Source organism: Anomaloglossus baeobatrachus, chromosome 9 (genome assembly GCF_048569485.1).
Source record: "Anomaloglossus baeobatrachus isolate aAnoBae1 chromosome 9, aAnoBae1.hap1, whole genome shotgun sequence".
Classification (NCBI taxonomy): Eukaryota; Metazoa; Chordata; class Amphibia; order Anura; family Aromobatidae; genus Anomaloglossus; species Anomaloglossus baeobatrachus.
Window position 1 is genome coordinate 115,324,764 of NC_134361.1, and position 18,360 is coordinate 115,343,123.

At 44.1% G+C, this 18,360-nt stretch overlaps 1 protein-coding gene across 1 annotated transcript in view; it reads left to right on the forward strand.

Annotated features, from left to right (window-relative positions):
- The window catches only part of ALG13 (ALG13 UDP-N-acetylglucosaminyltransferase subunit), a 302,253-nt gene that overhangs the window by 104,984 nt on the left and 178,909 nt on the right, over positions 1-18,360 (forward strand). The window contains exon 9 of the mRNA XM_075324885.1: positions 7,741-7,791. Within this exon, the coding sequence (XP_075181000.1) occupies positions 7,741-7,791 (51 nt within the window). The remainder of the gene's footprint in view (positions 1-7,740; positions 7,792-18,360) is intronic.

Below are 18,360 nucleotides of genomic sequence, written 5' to 3' on the forward strand. Positions count from 1 at the left end.
TCAGAATCCATCTGATAATGAGGAATTTAATTCCTTGGATGCACGCACGGCTGTTTTACAGTACCTTCAGAGAACCGATCATATGCGGAAGGACCCTAATCTCTTTGCCCAGATCATGGGGCGGAATAAAGGTACAAAGCTGCCAAGAACAAATTTGTCAGCTAGAGCACTCAGCAAAGCTTACAAAAACCAAGCTCCACCTCCTCCGGAAGACTTCACAGCTCATTCTACCAGATCGGTGTCTCTCTTGGGTTTGCAGGCCGACGCTTCCATCAAGCAGATATGCAGAGCTGCTATCTGGTGATCAGTCCATACCTTCACAAAACACTAAAGACTGAATTTACTGTCTAAAAAAGACTTAGCCTTCAGCCGTAAGGTCCTTCAGGCTGTTGTCCCGCCCATCCCCCCCTCTCCTGTTATGCTGTCGTGGAGGGTGACTAGAGAAAATAGAATTAGTTCTTACCGGTAATTCGGTTTTTAGGAAACCCTCCACGACAGCACAGATATTCCCTCTCTACCTGTTGAAAAATGTAATGGTTTATTACTGGTTTTAAAGTTTGTACCAGTGTACTTACTTGGAAAAAACACTGAAGAGGGGAGGTGGAGAGGGGTTATTTAACCTCTTTGTGTTTCCTATCCCAATTAGGGTGTGGAGTTAACTCCTGTGGTGCTGTTGTGGAGGGTTTTCTAGAAACCGAATTACCGGTAACAACTAATTCTATTTTCTGACATTGACTTTTGGGTTTCCATTGGTTGTAAGCCATAATCATTAACAGAAATAAACACATGAAATATATTCCCTCTGTGTGTAATGACTATATGAGTTTCACTTTTTGTACTGAAATAATTTAACTTTGATATTGTAATTTGAGATGTACCTGTATATTGTTCTTTCACAGTGGACTTCTGTCTCTGTCCGCCAGTGCATTAGATACTTGGCATTGTGTTGGTGATGGAAGGATTGTATGAAGAGCTGCTCCACCATAGAAACCCATGCCAGGAAGCTCCCAGGGAATATTAGATGTTAATGCCAGCTGTGGTTTGGAGCTTTGCAGCTATTGAGTCGGCAGAGCATTGGTGACTTTTATGTACTAAGAGTCTCCATAATACCAATCCTGCTCTGCAATGTTATGTGGTAAGCCACTTTTGTGGTTCTGAATCTCTTCAATATATCCAGTGAGCTGATTATTGAATATTTAGGAAGGAAGACATGTTGTGACCTGACTTGTAACAGTAGTAGCTTTTAAGGTATTACAGGACCACCAATATACCCATATTCAAGTTCAGTGAGCTCTATAGAGCCAAATAATCTTTCATGTAACTGCTGCGGGACCTGACAATGAGATTTAGGAATGACGTTGACCCAGGAGGTAACTATATAGTGTTCTTGGTGGCTTCTTGGGGTTGTGGAGTATTGGACAACTAGTTGAGTTACAATATTTTTAGACATACTGTATAGCGTATGTAGATCTACATTTAAAACTGTCCTTTTTGCACGCTTGATAGAATGTTGGCATGTATAGATAACAGACAGCAGTAGGCGCTATTCCTAAATGGAATCTCCTAATATTGCCGTTGGAATAATTGTAACGCTTATAGTGCATAGGTTCTAGTGCCCTGCACTATACATTTACAGCACTGCAAAAAGGTGTTGGATGCAAACTGACATACATTTACGGCATCTGTGTAATGGGGGCTCAGGATCTGAGCCTACAACGTCAGCAGTGGTTTTCAACCATTTCATAGAGCTGACAATTTGTTGCAATAGCCAGAATCCGGTGCTAGGACCAATCTTGCCATCTATTCCTCTAGTTGCTATAGTGAATAGTGATTGCATCTACCTGGTTTACAGTGTTCACTCTGTACCCTGATTGCTTGTCTTTATCCAGCGACTTGATTGACAGATGTCGATTGTTGTGATGCTAGTCACAGGTTTGCCAGCAACAAGACCTAACGCCAGTCTAACAGCTTTATAGCCATGCACGGAGCCTTAGTGCGCCAAACTGGAAAACAACCATAGAGGAGGATGAAGCTTAAAATAATCCCCCAGCACCACCACCCCCTTTTTGCTCAGTGAGGAAAATATACATTTCTTCTCGCTTCATTTCTGGTGACTGAGAAATTTTCTTGACCCACCAGATTTAAACAATTTGCGATGTCAATAACCCAAACAAATCACCCCTGTTGTACACATTGCAGAAGATTGCATCACTTAAACATGCATGTTGGTTTTTAACTTTGCAGTTTTTCAGCATGTAATGCAATTGGCAGGAGAAAATCTGCACAGAAAACTTAAAGGGGTTGTCCGACATAACAAAAATTTTTGAGTTTAAGCTAATCTGTGCTGTATTGTCATATAAAACACCCCTACATTGTTGTTTTTTGTTTTCTAACTTTTGTTCCTCTTGAATTCACCCTTTATTCTCTGCAGCTCCTTGTTTACATTCAGCACAAGCAAACTGACCACTTCCTGTGCTGAACCTCCCAGTCACAGCTGGCACCGCCCGACCTCACTGTCCAGCCCCACCCCAGTGTCCAGCCGCACCCTCTGCCCACCCCCTGCACACACATTCCCTGTCAGTATATTCTGCCCCAGCACTGACCTCTCATCACTACAGCATTGCAAATAACAGCCCCACATCGGGCTCTGCACCGCATACACACACACCAGGCTGTGCACCGCATACACACACACACACACCAGGCTGTGCACCGCATACACACACAAACACACACATCAGGCTGTGCACCGCACACACACACGCACACAATCTGGCTGTGCACCACATACACACACACACACACACACACACACACACACACACAGGCTGTGCACCGCATACACACACACACACACACACACACACACACACACACACACACACACACCGGGCTGTGCACCGCATATACACACACACACACACACCGGGCTGTGCACCGCATATACACACACACACACACATCTGGCTGTGCACAGCATACACACACACAATCGGGCTGTGCACCGCATACACACACACACACACACACAGGCTGTGCACCGCATATACACACACACATCGGGCTGTGCACCGACCCCCCCCCCCCCATAGGGAGTACATACTCACCCGTCCTCGGTCCCCGCCGCTCCTGCACGTTCGCGCGCTGTCTGTGCTCTGGCCATATCAGCAAAGTAGTGACGTCACCGCTGTGCTGAAGAGAGCACAGGCAGCGAGACGGTGATGAGAAGCAGCGCTGCGCTCCTTCTCATCAGCGTTTTCAAATATATCGGCATCTGTGATCTGTGATGCTGGTACATTTGAATGTGCGATCCTGAGCCCCTCCCCCAAGTCACGGGTCCCACAGCAGTGCAGGGGGAGGTTGCGGGGAGAGTACGGGGTGCAGGGAAGGGGGCGGGGCTCATCGCACTGTAGCCGCCCAGCAGGGAGGCGACATGCTGTTTCCAGATTTACATGTCAACATGGCCCTGCCCTTGTTGACATGAAATGACCAGAAGCAGCAAAATCGTGGCAGGAGCGGTCACATGACCACTCTGAGCCGGGGGAGAGGGGCTGACAGCAGGGCAGGTAAGTGGTCACTATCTACTTACCTGCCCCAATGTAGCCCAATAGGGTAATAATGAAAAAAACTCAAAATAAGCCGGATAGCCCCTTTAATGTCTCTTGCAGGAATGCTAAAATGTTGTGGATTTCAAAAACTCACTATAGGTCAGTTTATGCAGCTTACCCGCCCCCGCCACAAAACCACAGTGGGAATGAGATTTCGAAAAATCCTATGCTTAATCTGTAACACATTTATATTTTTTTTGCTGCAGTATTAAAACTCCCAAAAACTCAACGTGGGAACTTAATCTAACATTACAATATTCACACAAAGTTAGCATATTTGGCTTTTCAGTGAAATCTCAGGATGATCCTAAAAAAACACTCTAACCTTTTAGACTTCTGAATGCACATCATGGAAAAAAAACAAGAGGAAAGGCGTATAGAATGTAAAAACTTGTTTTATTAAAGGGAACCTGTCAGGTGCAATATGCACCCAGAACCACGAGCAGTTCTGGGTGCATATTGCTAATCCCTGCCTAACCGCCCCTGTATACACCAGCATAGATAAAGAGATCTGTAAATATCTTTTGATATGCTAATGAGCGCGGGCACTAGTCCCAAGGGCGTTATATCCCCTGACTAGCCGCCCTCTTAGCACACTCACAGGGGTCTACTAACATGCTAAGGCTGCTTTCACACATCCGGTTTTTGCAGTGTGGCTCAATCCGGCTCAAAAACCTAAGCAACGGATGCGGTGAAAAAAACGGATCCGTTGCCTAAGTTTTTCCATGCGGCCCGTCTGTTTTTTGACGAATGCGGCTTGATATTGAGCATGTGCAGTGCAAAAAAACGGATCCGGCGTCCAGAAGCAGTTTTTGCCGCATCCAGCTTCCATTGTAAATCGTGCCACATCGTGCCGGATCCGGTGCGATGCAGTTTATTCGCTGCACAAAAAAACGTGCCAGGGAACGTTCCATCCGGCCACCGCATGGGCTAAATATGCCGCATCCAGCAAAAACCGGACGCAACGCAAGGCCATGCGGCACAATACGGCGCTAATGCAAGTCTATGCGGGAAAAAACGCAACCGGCAGCAAAAAAAAAGGTTGCGTTTTTTCTGCAAAGCGCCGTATTGTGCCGCTCAGCAAAAGCCTGATGTGTAAAAGCAGCCTAAGAAGAGGGCGGCTAGTCAGGGGATATAACACCTTTGGGACTAGTTCCCGCATTCATTAACATAAGATAAAAGAGCTTTGGAAAAACTTTTTGTAAACATCCCGTTATCTATGCTACCAGATGCAGGGATTACCAATATGTACCCAGAACTGCTTGTGGTTTTTGCTTTCGGTCACTAAGGGTACCTTCACACTTTAGCGATGCAGCAGCGATCCGACCAGCGATCTGACCTGGTCAGGATCGCTGCTGCATCGCTACATGGTCGCTGGTGAGCTGTCAAACAGGCAGATCTCACCAGCGACCAGTGAACAGCCCCCAGCCAGCAGCGACGTGCAAGCGACTCTGCGCTTGCACGGAGCCGGCGTCTGGAAGCTGCGAACACTGGTAACTAAGGTAAACATCGGGTATGGTTACCCAATGTTTACATTAGTTACCAGCGCACACCGCTTAGCTGTGTGTGCAGGGAGCAGGGAGCCGCGCACACTGAGCGCTGGCTCCTTGCTCTCCTAGCTACAGTACACATCGGGTTAATTAACCCGATGTGTACAGCAGCTACATGTGCAGAGAGCCGGAGCCGGCAGCACAGACAGCGTGAGAGCGGCTGGTAACTAAGGTAAATATCGGGTAACCACCTTGGTTACCCGATGTTTATCTTAGTTACCAGCCTCTGCAGCTGCCAGACGCCGGCCCCTGCTCGCTTCATTTGTCGCTCTCTCACTGTCACACACAGCGATCTGTGTGTCAGTGGGAGAGCGCCTTTGAAGAAAATGAACCAGGGCTGTGTGTAACGAGCAGCGATCTCGCAGCAGGGGCCAGATCGCTGCTCATTGTCACACACAGCGAGATCGCTAATGAGGTCACTGCTGCGTCACAAAAAGCATGACTTGGCAGCGAGCTCGCTGTGTGTGAAGCACCCCTTATTTGTGAAGTTTGGGATCATTCTAGTAATCTAAATGGATATTATTCTGAATGCACATGTCCAACTGTTCAATGTTTCAGTACTTTTTGCACAATTTGCTGTTCTCTAAAATGGAGATTAATGGCAAATTTAACAGGTTCATAAATCGCACAATAAATTTCAGCATTCAATTAGAATTGGTATTTATCAGTCCTCTTCATCATGCTGGGACAACAGTATCTCGCATAGCGATGCTTCAAGCAGGATGTTCCCAGACTGAAGTCGCCACTGAGCTTAGAGCGTCATCAGCAAGTTGCAACCGAGATACAGAGACTGTAAAGGCCCAGTCACACACAACGACTTACCAGCAATCCCGAAAACGATGCGACCTGATAGAGATCGCAGGTAAGTCGCTGGGAGGTCGCAGGTGAGATGTCACACAGTCAGATCTTACCAGCGATGCAGGAACAATACACGTCACAGTAGCGACCTGTATAATGATCTCAGCAGTCATTGTGATCCTGTCACACAGTGTCAAACACAGCGATGTGTCCTTCCCAGCAGGACATCGCCTTTGAAGAAAATGGCCTGGACCATTCTGCAATGACTAGAGATCTCACAGCAGGGGCCTGATCGCTGGTAGGTGTCACACATAACAAGATCGCTAACGGGATCACTACTGCGTCACGGAAACCATGACTCGGGTGCGATTTCGCTAGCGATCTCGTTATGTGTGACGGTACCTTAAGTGTCACAGAAAGGCATAGAAGTGGACGTCCTTTGGCCACAACCAACACTTTTGACCACTTTATTGTGCGCAATGCCCTTTGGAACCAGATGATGAATGCCGCCCAACTCTGAGCATATTTAAGTGGGGTGAGAGTCGCCCAAGTGTCACGTCAGACCATTAGAAACAGTTTACGTCAGCATGGTCTGTGTGCAAGGTACCTGACCACACCCCCAGGCACAGGCGTCATCTACGCTGGATAAGGGACCAGTGGGCCTCATTGCTGGTCACTGACTAAAGTCGATTCACACTGAGCAGAAATGATTTTCACCAACAATGTTGAATACATCCAGGAGAGTGCTATGCTTCAGCCACTCCTGTCACCAGACAAGTCTTTGGTGATGGTGTTAATGTGGATAGGTGTGTCTAGTCAGTACAGAGCTCCCCTACACTTTATGAACGGCAGTGACAGCTCCTCCTAATTGAATAACATCATTAATCCAGTCATTGTTTCTCTGAATGAACATTGTTGAACAACACAGCTACCTTCATGGGTGACAATGCTCCAGCTCATGGCATCATTTAGGGAATGGATTCTAGAGAATGAGGTACCACATAGAGTGGCCTGCACTTTCTCCAGACCTGAATCCCAGAGAAAACCTATGGGATCAGCGGAGTCGCCGTAACTCTGTACCACAGATCCTCAATGACCCGAGGGCCGCCCTTCAAGAAGAGTGGGATGCCATGCCTCCGCAGACAGTAACTCCACTTGTAAAAAGCAGGAGACATCGTTGTCAAGCACTCAAGGCCACATGACAACTTATGGAGCCACTGCTATTTTTTTTTCTCGGTTGGGGTGGGAGGGTGTTATTGGCTTTTGTTTCAATAAATTGTTTGAAATTGTTGTTTTTTTGTTTTTTTTTTGTTTTGTATTTTTTATGTGGTAAAGATGTGCAAAGATAAAGGTAAACAAGAGCTAGATTTTACAGCTATTAACAAAAGAAATGCATAATTTGAATAATGGTTTTGTTGCTCGGACAGGAGTGTAAAATGTAGCCATAGGCCAAAGGTCGTACATAATTATTCTGCACATGTTACATTTTTATTTTAAGTCGCTGTGTATCTTATATTTTGTTTGGGTTAAACTTTTAGCCACCAACATTAATTTGTATGCATTTAGTTTAATTTAAATGATTAAATTCTCCCTTTTATGCTGGATTATGTGCCTGCATATGTCAAGTGCTGATGGGTGTTTTGATAAATGTGCCCGGCTACTAGAGGAAAAATGGGTTAATTTTAAATATTCCAATTGAAAGAAAGTTAAAAGAATCTGTTTGCTTTTATTTTATTTTTTTATTTTAAATTCCTAAATATTTATCTAAATTTTTGTCTTTTTAGTATGTAGAAGGCCCTTTTGAGAAATATTTGGAGCGATTAGAAGATCCTAAGGTAATCAATTAGCTTGGTGTATTAAATCTAGCGTTTGTTTTTCTATGAAGCGTAACCGTTTTAATTTCATAAATCATTTGTACATATGAAAATAAGCAACTGTGTAATATATCTTATCAGATAAATGTGCTTCTTTCTCTGCCGGAATTGAGCAGTCATCAAAATTCTGAGATACAATCTGTAGTCAGTGAAGACCTTCGCATTACTGATAACTGTTGCAGTTAAGATTTCTATCTAGATAATAGGTGGGAGGAACTCTGCTTATGGCTCTTCCCTCAGGCTCCTCCCATCATAGAATCTCATAAGCATCAACTGCCATCTCCTATCTCAGTAATGGGAAAGTCTTCCCTGAATACAGAATTTTTGTTATAAAGTGTTCTTTATTTGCCACGTGTACTATTGATTTATGAAATGAAAATTGAAACAACTGTTACTCTTTCAATTGCTATTTAATTTTTAATTTGGGTCCACAAAATACTGTGTAGAACTTCAAAACTTCTAACATTATATATATATATATATATATATATATATATATATATATATATATATATATATATATATATATATATATATATATATATACACACACATACACACACATATATATGTATATATATATATACATATATATGTGTGTGTATATGTATGTGTGTGTATATGTAACGGGGGCAGGGGGCGCCTCAGGGGTTGTAGTCGCGGTCTCCCGCCCAGGGGGCGGCAGGCTGACCCCCGGCCCGGCCGTCACTGTTAAAACAGGGGTGTTGTTTGTGGGGCAGAGTGTGGGTGGCAGGGACGCGTTCGTGCCGGTACCTGAGTTCTCCGTTACGCCGTTTTCCCTCGGCTCGCCAGCCCCTTCATCAGTTACAGAAAAGAGCCACTGACAGGCAGCTGGTAAACTAAGAAACATTTTATTGAACGAGGCTTCCATTTTCTGTTACACTTCTCAGCAGCAAGTTACTTCAGTACTTCACTTTAACGTTACAGATTACGTTCCTTCCTGACGGTTTCCCCTTTTTGCTGACGGTCACTCTCCTTCACCTGCAGGGGACACTTGTTAACCCCCTAGTAGCTGTACTCTGAACCCTGAATTACTGCAGGGCAGATCTAGCACACACTACCGGTTCCGGATGAGTTCCCACTCCTCTTTACACCTTTCAGCATCAAGTCACATCGGTTTACAGGTTACACTTCTTGCTGACGGTTTCCTCTTTCCCCGGTAACTTTCCCTCGCCTGCAGGGGACATGCGTTAACCCTCTAGTAGCTGCACACTGAACCCGGATCTATAGGGCAGATCTAGCACAGACTACCGGCTCTGGATAAGTTCTCACCTCTCCACTTCTTTGTCAGGGCACTAACCTTCGCCTGCAGGGGCCACTTGTTATCCCCCTGATAGCTGCACTCCACTCTAGTACACACCACCGGCTTTGGGACTAGTCTTGACTCTTCCACTTCTTCTGCCACTGCACCACTTCCACACTCTGCCCCGGCACCTCAGACTCCTCTCTTCAGTCACATCCGACTACTACACTGTCCTGCACACCCTGCTCTGCATTCAGAGACCTCCCTTCCTTCCTTCCCCACCTAGGCTGCCCTCCCCTCCTTCCCTGCCACTGTTACCAGGGGAACCACTGCTCTACACTGGCACCTAGTGGGGAAACAGTTTATGACAGGTAACATTTTACCATCAACATTTACAATTTGCCACCATACTACTGTGGCGTCTTCAGGGGGGGAAAAACAGCTCCTTCACTACCAGGGGTCCGACTACCCCTTACATATATATATATATATATATATATATATATATATATATATATATATATATATATATATATATATATATATATATATATATATATATATATATATATATAATATGTGTGTGTGTATATGTGTGTGTGTATATGTATGTATATATATATATATGTGTATATATAATACACACTTACACATATATCACATACATACATGTATGTATATATATATATGTGTATGTGTATATATATATATATATAATATACACTTACACATATATGCACACATACATATACATACACATATATATGTATGTGTGTGTATATATATATGTATGTGGGTGTATATTTATTATAATTTTACATTTTTATTTTTTTTTCCCTTGCCATTTTTATTCTTCATTCTGACTTTTATTTGTGCAGCCTTCTTCTTTTTGATGTCGCTGGTGCTAAAGGTATTAGATTTAGAATTGCGTCATACCTAAAATAAATCGCTGCTCTCCAGTAATGGAAAATCAAGCAAAATTTAGCCCAAAAAGTAATTTGGTATTTTCTGACCAGACCCATCTTAATATCTTGCCAGACTTAATGTAAGAAAGTGACACGCCCACACCGGGCCGTAGGTTGACTAGTTACCAAGCAGCGGTTCTGGCTCTGGGGTGCCGTGGCCCGGCTCCTTGACCCCGGCGGTGTCATTTAGGGAAAATGAAGGGGATGATGACTGTTTATTAGTAACGCCACCTGTGGTATGCGGCAAGTTAGGTGCTGCCGCTGCAGGATGGGGCTTCCCGGAGCAGATGGTGAAGCAGCTTAGATGATGTAGCTCTCAACAGGTAGAGTTGGGCCCCAGGGCGGATGGGGGTGGTAGTAGTAGTAGTCTATGATGGCGAGCGCAGGTAAATAACGGAGCGACCCAGGATGCAGTCTGAAGGTTTTTACTCACTGTAGCCGGTAACACACGCCAGGGACCCCCTTTTTGGAGTGCCGGGATTCACCATGATGGGCTCCAGCCGATCCCGGGTAGTTTGGAGGTAGTCTGGTGTACCTTTCTAAACTGTACTCTTTCCTGGTAGTCTCTGTGCTTGCTTCGCCCTCCTGCCTTGTGCCCTCGCTCACTGAACCCTGTATCAGTGCCCGTGAACAATGTGCGTTGAAGCTCTATCCCTTGGTCCTTTTGGGTCACCTTCCAGTGAATTTGTGTGCAGCTATGGTGCTTGGAGTCACCTCAGCCATTGTTTTTGCTAGCGGAGCCCATAGGTTATACTCCTCAAGCCTAGGGACCCATCCCCATGGTGCGACCTAGTCCTACCACTTGTAGATTGTGTGGAACAAGGCCACGGATGATTAGCTCCCGTGGTCTCTCAGACCCTTTCTGTTGGTGCCCGGGGCCGAGCGGTACCTGCTCCAGGCCGCAAGTCTTAGCTCCTCCACTTCTCCGACTGAATTCTACACTTCACACTGTGTTCCCACTTTGTACTATGTGTTCCCACTCCTACGACTCCACCCCCCCAGCCTGGCTTCGGGTATAAATATGCCCTCTGCCATATCTGATGAGGTGTTTCTGAGCCTGGGTGTCGTGCTGTGTGTCAATCTGTGTTGACCTCCTCCTTTCCCGAGATGGAATACCACACCTCTGGATGAGGTGCAGTACCTCTGTGGCGACTGAAGACTCGGGCACCACAAAAGCACTGAAGTGATTCTTAAATTTAACTTTTACTAGTTAAATATAAAATTGTGACACCCCATTTAATTAAAAACTAACCACACCAATCGCTGTAGTTTCTGCCATAGTGAGGAATCAATAATGCAGGAGGTGAAGAGACAAAACCAGTGCACGTTGGGTGGTAGATAAGAAAAGAGGTTGCTCACCTGGGAATGTTATGAGTCACAACCACTGTAAGGGCATGTGGAAGAAAAACCTCAGCGGCTGCATCATACTGCTGAAAAAGTGGAATAAGATGCTGTCCATAAGTTGCATCTAAATAAAAATGCTATAGCTGCAAACCTCATCTTGGCCTGCAAAAAATAAGCCACGATACAGCTCTGTCAGCAGAAAAATATAAAAAGCTACAGCTCTCAGAATAAAACACTACAGAAACAATTTATTTTTTCAATAAAATATTTTGTGTAAAAGGGACAAAATTCTTAAAAATAAATTAAATGTGGTGTTGCTGTAATCTTGGTGACCTGAAGAATAAAGCTCTTATCTATTTTACCACACTGTGAATGGTGCAAAATAACCCCACAAAATTTCTGAATTGCTGATTTTTTTTTTTTGCTCATTCTGCCTCCCAAAAAATTGGAGTAGAAGGCCAACAAAAATGTCCTATTAAATACCAATAAAAAAAATTAACTCATCCTGCAAAAAATAAGGCCTCACATGACTGTCGACAGAAAAATAAAACTGTAGTCTTCAAAATATGGTGATACAAAAACTTTTTGTTTTGTAAAGAAAAAAACAAACTTTTTAGAGTGATAACTAGGGATGAGCGAAAATATTCGCCACTATTTGGTATCCGACGGATAATAGGTATTTGAAGTATTCGCTATTCGATGGCTAATTTGGTATTCGCTCCGATACTTTAATTTTCGTTTCTGGACTTCCTTGTGCCTTTTTCTAGCAAATTAACACATCTGACGTTGCTTGCCCTCACAGTAATGCCGCAGCCATCTTTGTTGTGGTGTTACTGTAATTTGGCTTGGCCGAACAGTGTCATATGGGCTATATGAGGCAGCCGGCATTTTGTGTGCAAGCATTCATTCCTGAGCTGCCGCTGTAGCGAGACTGTACTGTGTGTGGTACAGCTTTTTTCCAGCCAACTAATACTAGTCCTTCTAAGGGCTGAAGCTATTTAGCATTACCTGTTAGCGACTGTGTAAATCATAGAAACAGGTATAGGGACAGTGCAGTTCGTTCTGAGATGGTGTTCCTGCTGCAGAATCCAAAATAGTCCTTTTAAGGTCTGAAGACAGTGTCCACTATGCTAGCAGCTGTGCAAATCATAGAACTGCTGCAAAAAGTTTTTAAAAAATCCTCTTATTAGTGCTGTATACGGTCTGTTACTGCAGTGTGTGATATAGGGAGAGCTTATTCACAGGCTGGGAGAGATTTAAAGCTGTCCTGACATCTGCTACTAATAAACAATCTCAGCACTGCTACATCCCTTGTGTCTGTTATACTAGCAATAGGTATTACAACTTGCAAAAAAAGGTCCCAAAATTGTAACAACGGGTTCAGGTGTAGTGTAATGCCTGTCAGCCACCATCTTAATTCACAGTCTGAGTGGTACCACATTTTTTATTACTAGGTGTCAGTGGCACAAGTTCTGCCTCAAGGCCAGTACCTTCCTACAAGCAACCTAGCATACTTTTGGGGGCTTCCTATCTTACAGAACCTACATAGTGGCTTCCTCTTATTAACCCCTTCAGCCCCGGGGCACTTTCCGTTTTTGTTTTTTGCTCCCCTTCTTCCGAGAGCCGTAACTTTTTTATTTTTCCGTCCATCTTTCCATATGAGGGCTTGTTTTTTGCGGGACAAGTTGTACTTATAAATGAAACCATAAGTTTTACCATATGGTAATAGCAAAAAAATTCCAAGTGTGGAAAAACTGCAAAAAAAGTGTGAAGGCACAATAGTTTTTGGGATGTTTTATTCACGGTGTTCACTATATGGTAAAACTGATGTGTGGGTGTGATGCCTGAGGTCAGTGCGAGTTTGTAGACACCAAACATGTATAGATTTACTTGTATCTAAGGGGTTAAAAAATTCACAAGCTTGTCCAATAAAAGTGGCGCACGTTTTGCACCATTTTCCGAAACACGTAGCGTTCTCATTTTTCTGGATCTACGGCTCAGTGACTGCTTATTTTTTGCGTCTCGAGCTGTCGTTTCTAATAGTACCATTTTTGCGCAGATGCTACTTTTTGATCACCTGTCATTGCATTTTGCGTAAAACTTGCGGCGACCAAAAAACGTTATTTTGGCGTTTGGAATTTTTTTGCCACTACGCAGTTTACCAATCAGATTAATTGATTTTATATTTTGATCGGGCATTTCTGAACGCGGCGATACTAAATATGTGTATATTTATTTTTTTAACCCTTTAATTTTCAATGGGGGGAAAGGGGGGTGATTTGAACTTTTTAGGTTTTTTGTTTTTTTTTTTATTTTAAGAGTCCCCCTAGGGGGCTATAGATAAAAGCAATCGGATTGCTGATCGCTATCTGCTGATCACAGCTATACAGCTGTAAACAGCAGATTCAGTCACTTCCTGTTGCTCTCGGCCGAGGGAAAACGAAAGTGAAACTTCATAGCTGCAGGTGTCCTCACATGACCCTATGCTACGATGGCAACCACCGAAAGTCACGTGATCACGCACGTGACTTCCGGTGGGGGCGGCGGTAAGTAAAAATCATGGCCGAGCGCATATAGATCTCGCTGCCAGACTTTGGCAGCGAGATTTAAGGGGTTAAATGTTGCGAGTGGAAGCGATTCCACTTGCAACATGCAGGCACACATGTCAGCTGTTGAAAACGGCTGATATGTGTGCCAACTGCCGCTGCCTGCCCGTGGCAGGGGGCGGGGCTTAACGGGACACGCTCCATGACGGATATATCAGTCTATGGTCGTGAAGGGGTTAACACAGTCTGTGTTACCCAATTTTTTATTAATACTCGGTGTCAGGGGTACAACTTATGCCTCAAGTCCAGTACCTTCCTATCAGCCACCTAGTGTAATTTTGGGGGCTTCATATCTTACAGAACCTACATAGTGGTTTGCTCTTACTAAAACACAGTCTGAGTGCGAAAAAACAAAACTGAAATAAGTGTTGTCAAACAGTTTTCTTTTGGGGCTGATAGACATTCACAACATCTTTGTCGACTCCTCCAAGTGGTAATTTGTCCAATAAAGGTACCTTTTGGTTTTTAGACTTACAGAAACAGCTATTGTGAGAAACTGTTAACACAAGTTTAGCAACCCGGCATAAGTGGTGTTCCACTGCCTGTAGAAAAGGGTCACGTTACAGTATTCACCTTCAAATAATCAAACCAAAAAAATGTGAAAAAGAGGGGGTAAGGGTTGTGGACGAGAGGTGGTAGTGACAATGGTGGTTGCCAAACAGTGTGATGGAGCCAAAGAAAAAGGTTCCTGCTTTATCTACCCTCTGCCTTCCTGTCCCAATTTGCTTGTCCACGTGGGAAAGCACTCTTGCGCCCTGAACAGTGCAGACAGGTAACTTGTTGGATAGCAGAAAATGCCTCCAGTTACTTGTCGAGTAGCAAACCCCAAGAGTCCACACAGACAGACTTGAGTGGCCCAGAGGATGGCTCATCGAATCCTCAGCCTGGTCCTCCTTTCTCACAACATCAGTATTCTAAGGAAACATATGACACCAAAGGAGGTTACTCTAAGGAACTGTTTACGGGACCCTTTGACCTTTCTTGCCTCTTGCCGCGCAACACCACTAACATACCTCACAACTTTAAAAGAAAAGAAAGAGGGACAAACTGTGCGGCTCGCCATGCGCGCCGCGGCGATTTTAGGTCACGCCCCTAACCACACCCATTTCACAACTAGTCACACCCATAACCACTCCCCATCCACACCCATTCAGCACTGCCGATCACATTGTTTTATAAACAATAATTATAAACATAAAAAATATAAAATATTCTTAATGCAAACTTGGTAGGATTTTAAATTTGAATATTTTAAAACTACAAAATTCTATTCTAAAGCAGATCTGACACCTTAATCTACACTATATGTAAAAGCTGCACATTACATATAAGGTCTACTCTATTAGATAAATTATCTTTAATAACATTGTGCTTTTGGTTAATCCCTTTACGACCCCAGTTTGTCCTTGATAATGTCGGGGTTATTGCCGCCGGCTGCTGCGGTGAATCGGTGTGACCCACCCCTCCACACACCACATCTTCTGATTTGAACAACAGAAATGTGGGGCTAACAGGCGCAGGTGGATCCGTGATCCACCCGCCCCTGCTTTTCACTTAGATCTTGCTGTCAAAATGTGACAACGTGATTTAAATGGCCACGCCATTCCTCGCTGCCATCGGAGCCCTATGACGCAATCGCTTGGAGATAATTGTTGCCATGGTATCTCAGTCATGTGATGACTCCTGTTGCTACCATGACGTATTTCCTGTGAGACCTGACAGAGCTTCGGCACTGACAGGAAAGAAGCATTTCTGCTGATCAGAGCTGTGCAGCCTAGATCAACAGAAAAGAACAAGTGATTAGACTTCTGATCCTTATAGTTCCCTAGGGGGGACTAGTAAAACAAATAAAAGAAAAAAGTTTTTAAAAATATGAAAGAATAAAAAAACCTAAGTTCAAATCACACCCATTCGCCCCACTGAAAATTAAAACTGTTTAAAAAATAAAAAATATACACATTTGGTATCGCCGTGTTCAGAAATGCCCGATCAAAATATAAAATCAATTAATCTGATTGGTACACGGTGTGGCGAGAAGAAAATTCCAAACTCCAAAATTTATGGTTTTTGGTTGCCGCAAAAATTATTTAAAATGCAATAACAGGCAACGTAGCATCTGCGCAAAAATTGTATCCCTATAAAACGCTATCTCAAGATGCAAAAAATAAGCCATCACTGAGCCCCAGATCCTGAAAAATGAGGATGCTATGGGTCTCGGAAAATAGTGCAAAAAGCCCAATTTTTTGAGGGACAAATTTCTGAATTTTTTTTTTAACCCCCTTAGATAAAAGTAAAAGTATACATGTTTATTTATGAACTCGTACTGACCTGAGGCGTCCTACTGACCTGTCTGCCTCACCATCTATTTAACATGGTGAATAAAATATCCCAAAAACAATTGTGCAATTGCACTTTTTTTACAATTTCACCGCACTTGGATTTTTTTTTCCCGTTTTTCCAGTAGACTATATGGTAAAACTAATGGTTTCATGCAAAAGAACTTGTCCCGCAAAAAACAAGCCCCCATACGGCAAAATTGACGGAAAAATAGAAAAGTTACGGCTCTTGGAAGAAGGAGAGGAAAAAATGAGAAATCTCCCGGGGTGAAGGGGTTAATAGAAGCAATTAGAGAACTTGGGGTATGTGCACACTAGGCGTTTTTTTCACGCTGCGTTTTTGTGCGTTTTTGTCTTAAACGCACCCGCGGCAAAAAAAGGTGCGTTTTTACCGCGTTTTGGTACGTTTTTTGCTGCATTTTTGCTCACTGCATTTTTAATCAGTGAACAAATGCCATTAAAGATTGGAGAGCAGACAGCTGCAGAACTAGTGTATGCAGGAGAGCAGACAGCAGCTGCAGAACTATAAGGTTCAGCATCCTCCATCCAGGACTGTATGCAGGAGTTTTTTGCCCAAAAAAAAATGAAATGGGCTTCGCTATATTTTTGTATGCTAGCCAGGTACAGCAGGCAGGTACGGGCTTCCCCCAACCCCCAGCTGCCTATTTGTACCCGGCTGGGAACCAAAAATATAGGGAAGCCCTTCTTCTTTTTTTTTTTTTTTTTTTTATTTTTTTAATTTCATGAATTTCATGAAATAAAAAAAAAAAAAACGTGGGCTTCGCCCAATTTGAGTCTGGCCAGATACAAATAGGCAGCTGGGGATTGGAATCCACAGTGCAGGGTGCCCATGCTTTCTGGGCACCCCCGCTGCGAATTGCAGTCCGCAGCCGCCCCAGAAAATGGCGCTTTCATAGAAGCGTCATCTTCTGGCACTGTATCCAACTCTTCCAGCTGCCCTGATGCCGGGGTGGCTCGCTGGGTAATAATGGGGTTAGGGTTAGCTGTATATTGTCAGCTGGCCCTAAGCCCGAAATTCATGGTGTCACACCAATATTAGACATGGCCACCATGAATTTCTAGTACAGATAAAAAAAAAACACAACACACAGAAAATATTTTTATTAGAAATGAAACACAACACAATTAGTGACTCTCTTTATTGAAATAAAGAACCCCCCCCCCCCCTCCACAGTAATCCTGGGTCAAGGGTCCCACGCCATCCAATCCGGATCCAATATCATCTGATCAGTTTGCTGGAAGGCAAAGTGATCAGATGATGTGTCAGGTTCAAGGACGTGAATCACATCACACAGCAGCTGATTGTATAAAAGCCGATTATACAATCAGCTGATGCATCAGTGCAAAAAAAAAAAAAAAATACTGAGTCACGTCCGTGCTGATTACCGGCAGCTCCTGGAGCGATCGGTTGAGAGTCTGATCCTGTCCCATCGCTGCAGGAACTGCCGGTAATCAGCTGATGAAGTCTCCTGACGGCAGGATCAGCTGATAAGTTAAGCCGGCCGGGCGCTTAAAAGCTGGCGACACCGCGAGAATTACGATCAGCTGATGCGTCAGGTGACTGCATCAGGTGATCCGTCGCCAAGTCCTGCAGGCTTCGTACGTGCCTGAGAGCACACAGCCGGAGTGGCGGTACCGGGAGAGTAGCTGGGAGCGGACATGGCACCGGGACCCTGCAGACAGGCGAGTATGACATTTTATTTTTTCTACTGTTCACTTTTGTTTTCGCCGCTGCCTCCACCTCCCGCCCAGACATGGCGCCGCACGGGAGCTGACATGCACAGGACTGGAGGTGGAAGCGGCGGTAACGGTACCGGGAGGATTCACGCTTCTGCGTTTACCAACAGAAGGAATCCTCTTCCTGTACACGTCACTTTAGTACCCACCCCTTGCGTTTATAGCTGCGATTTTAGTCATAGAAACGCAGCTATATGCTTTTCTCATTGCGTTTTTGAACATCTCATTGAACTCAATTGGTGAAAAACGCAGAAATA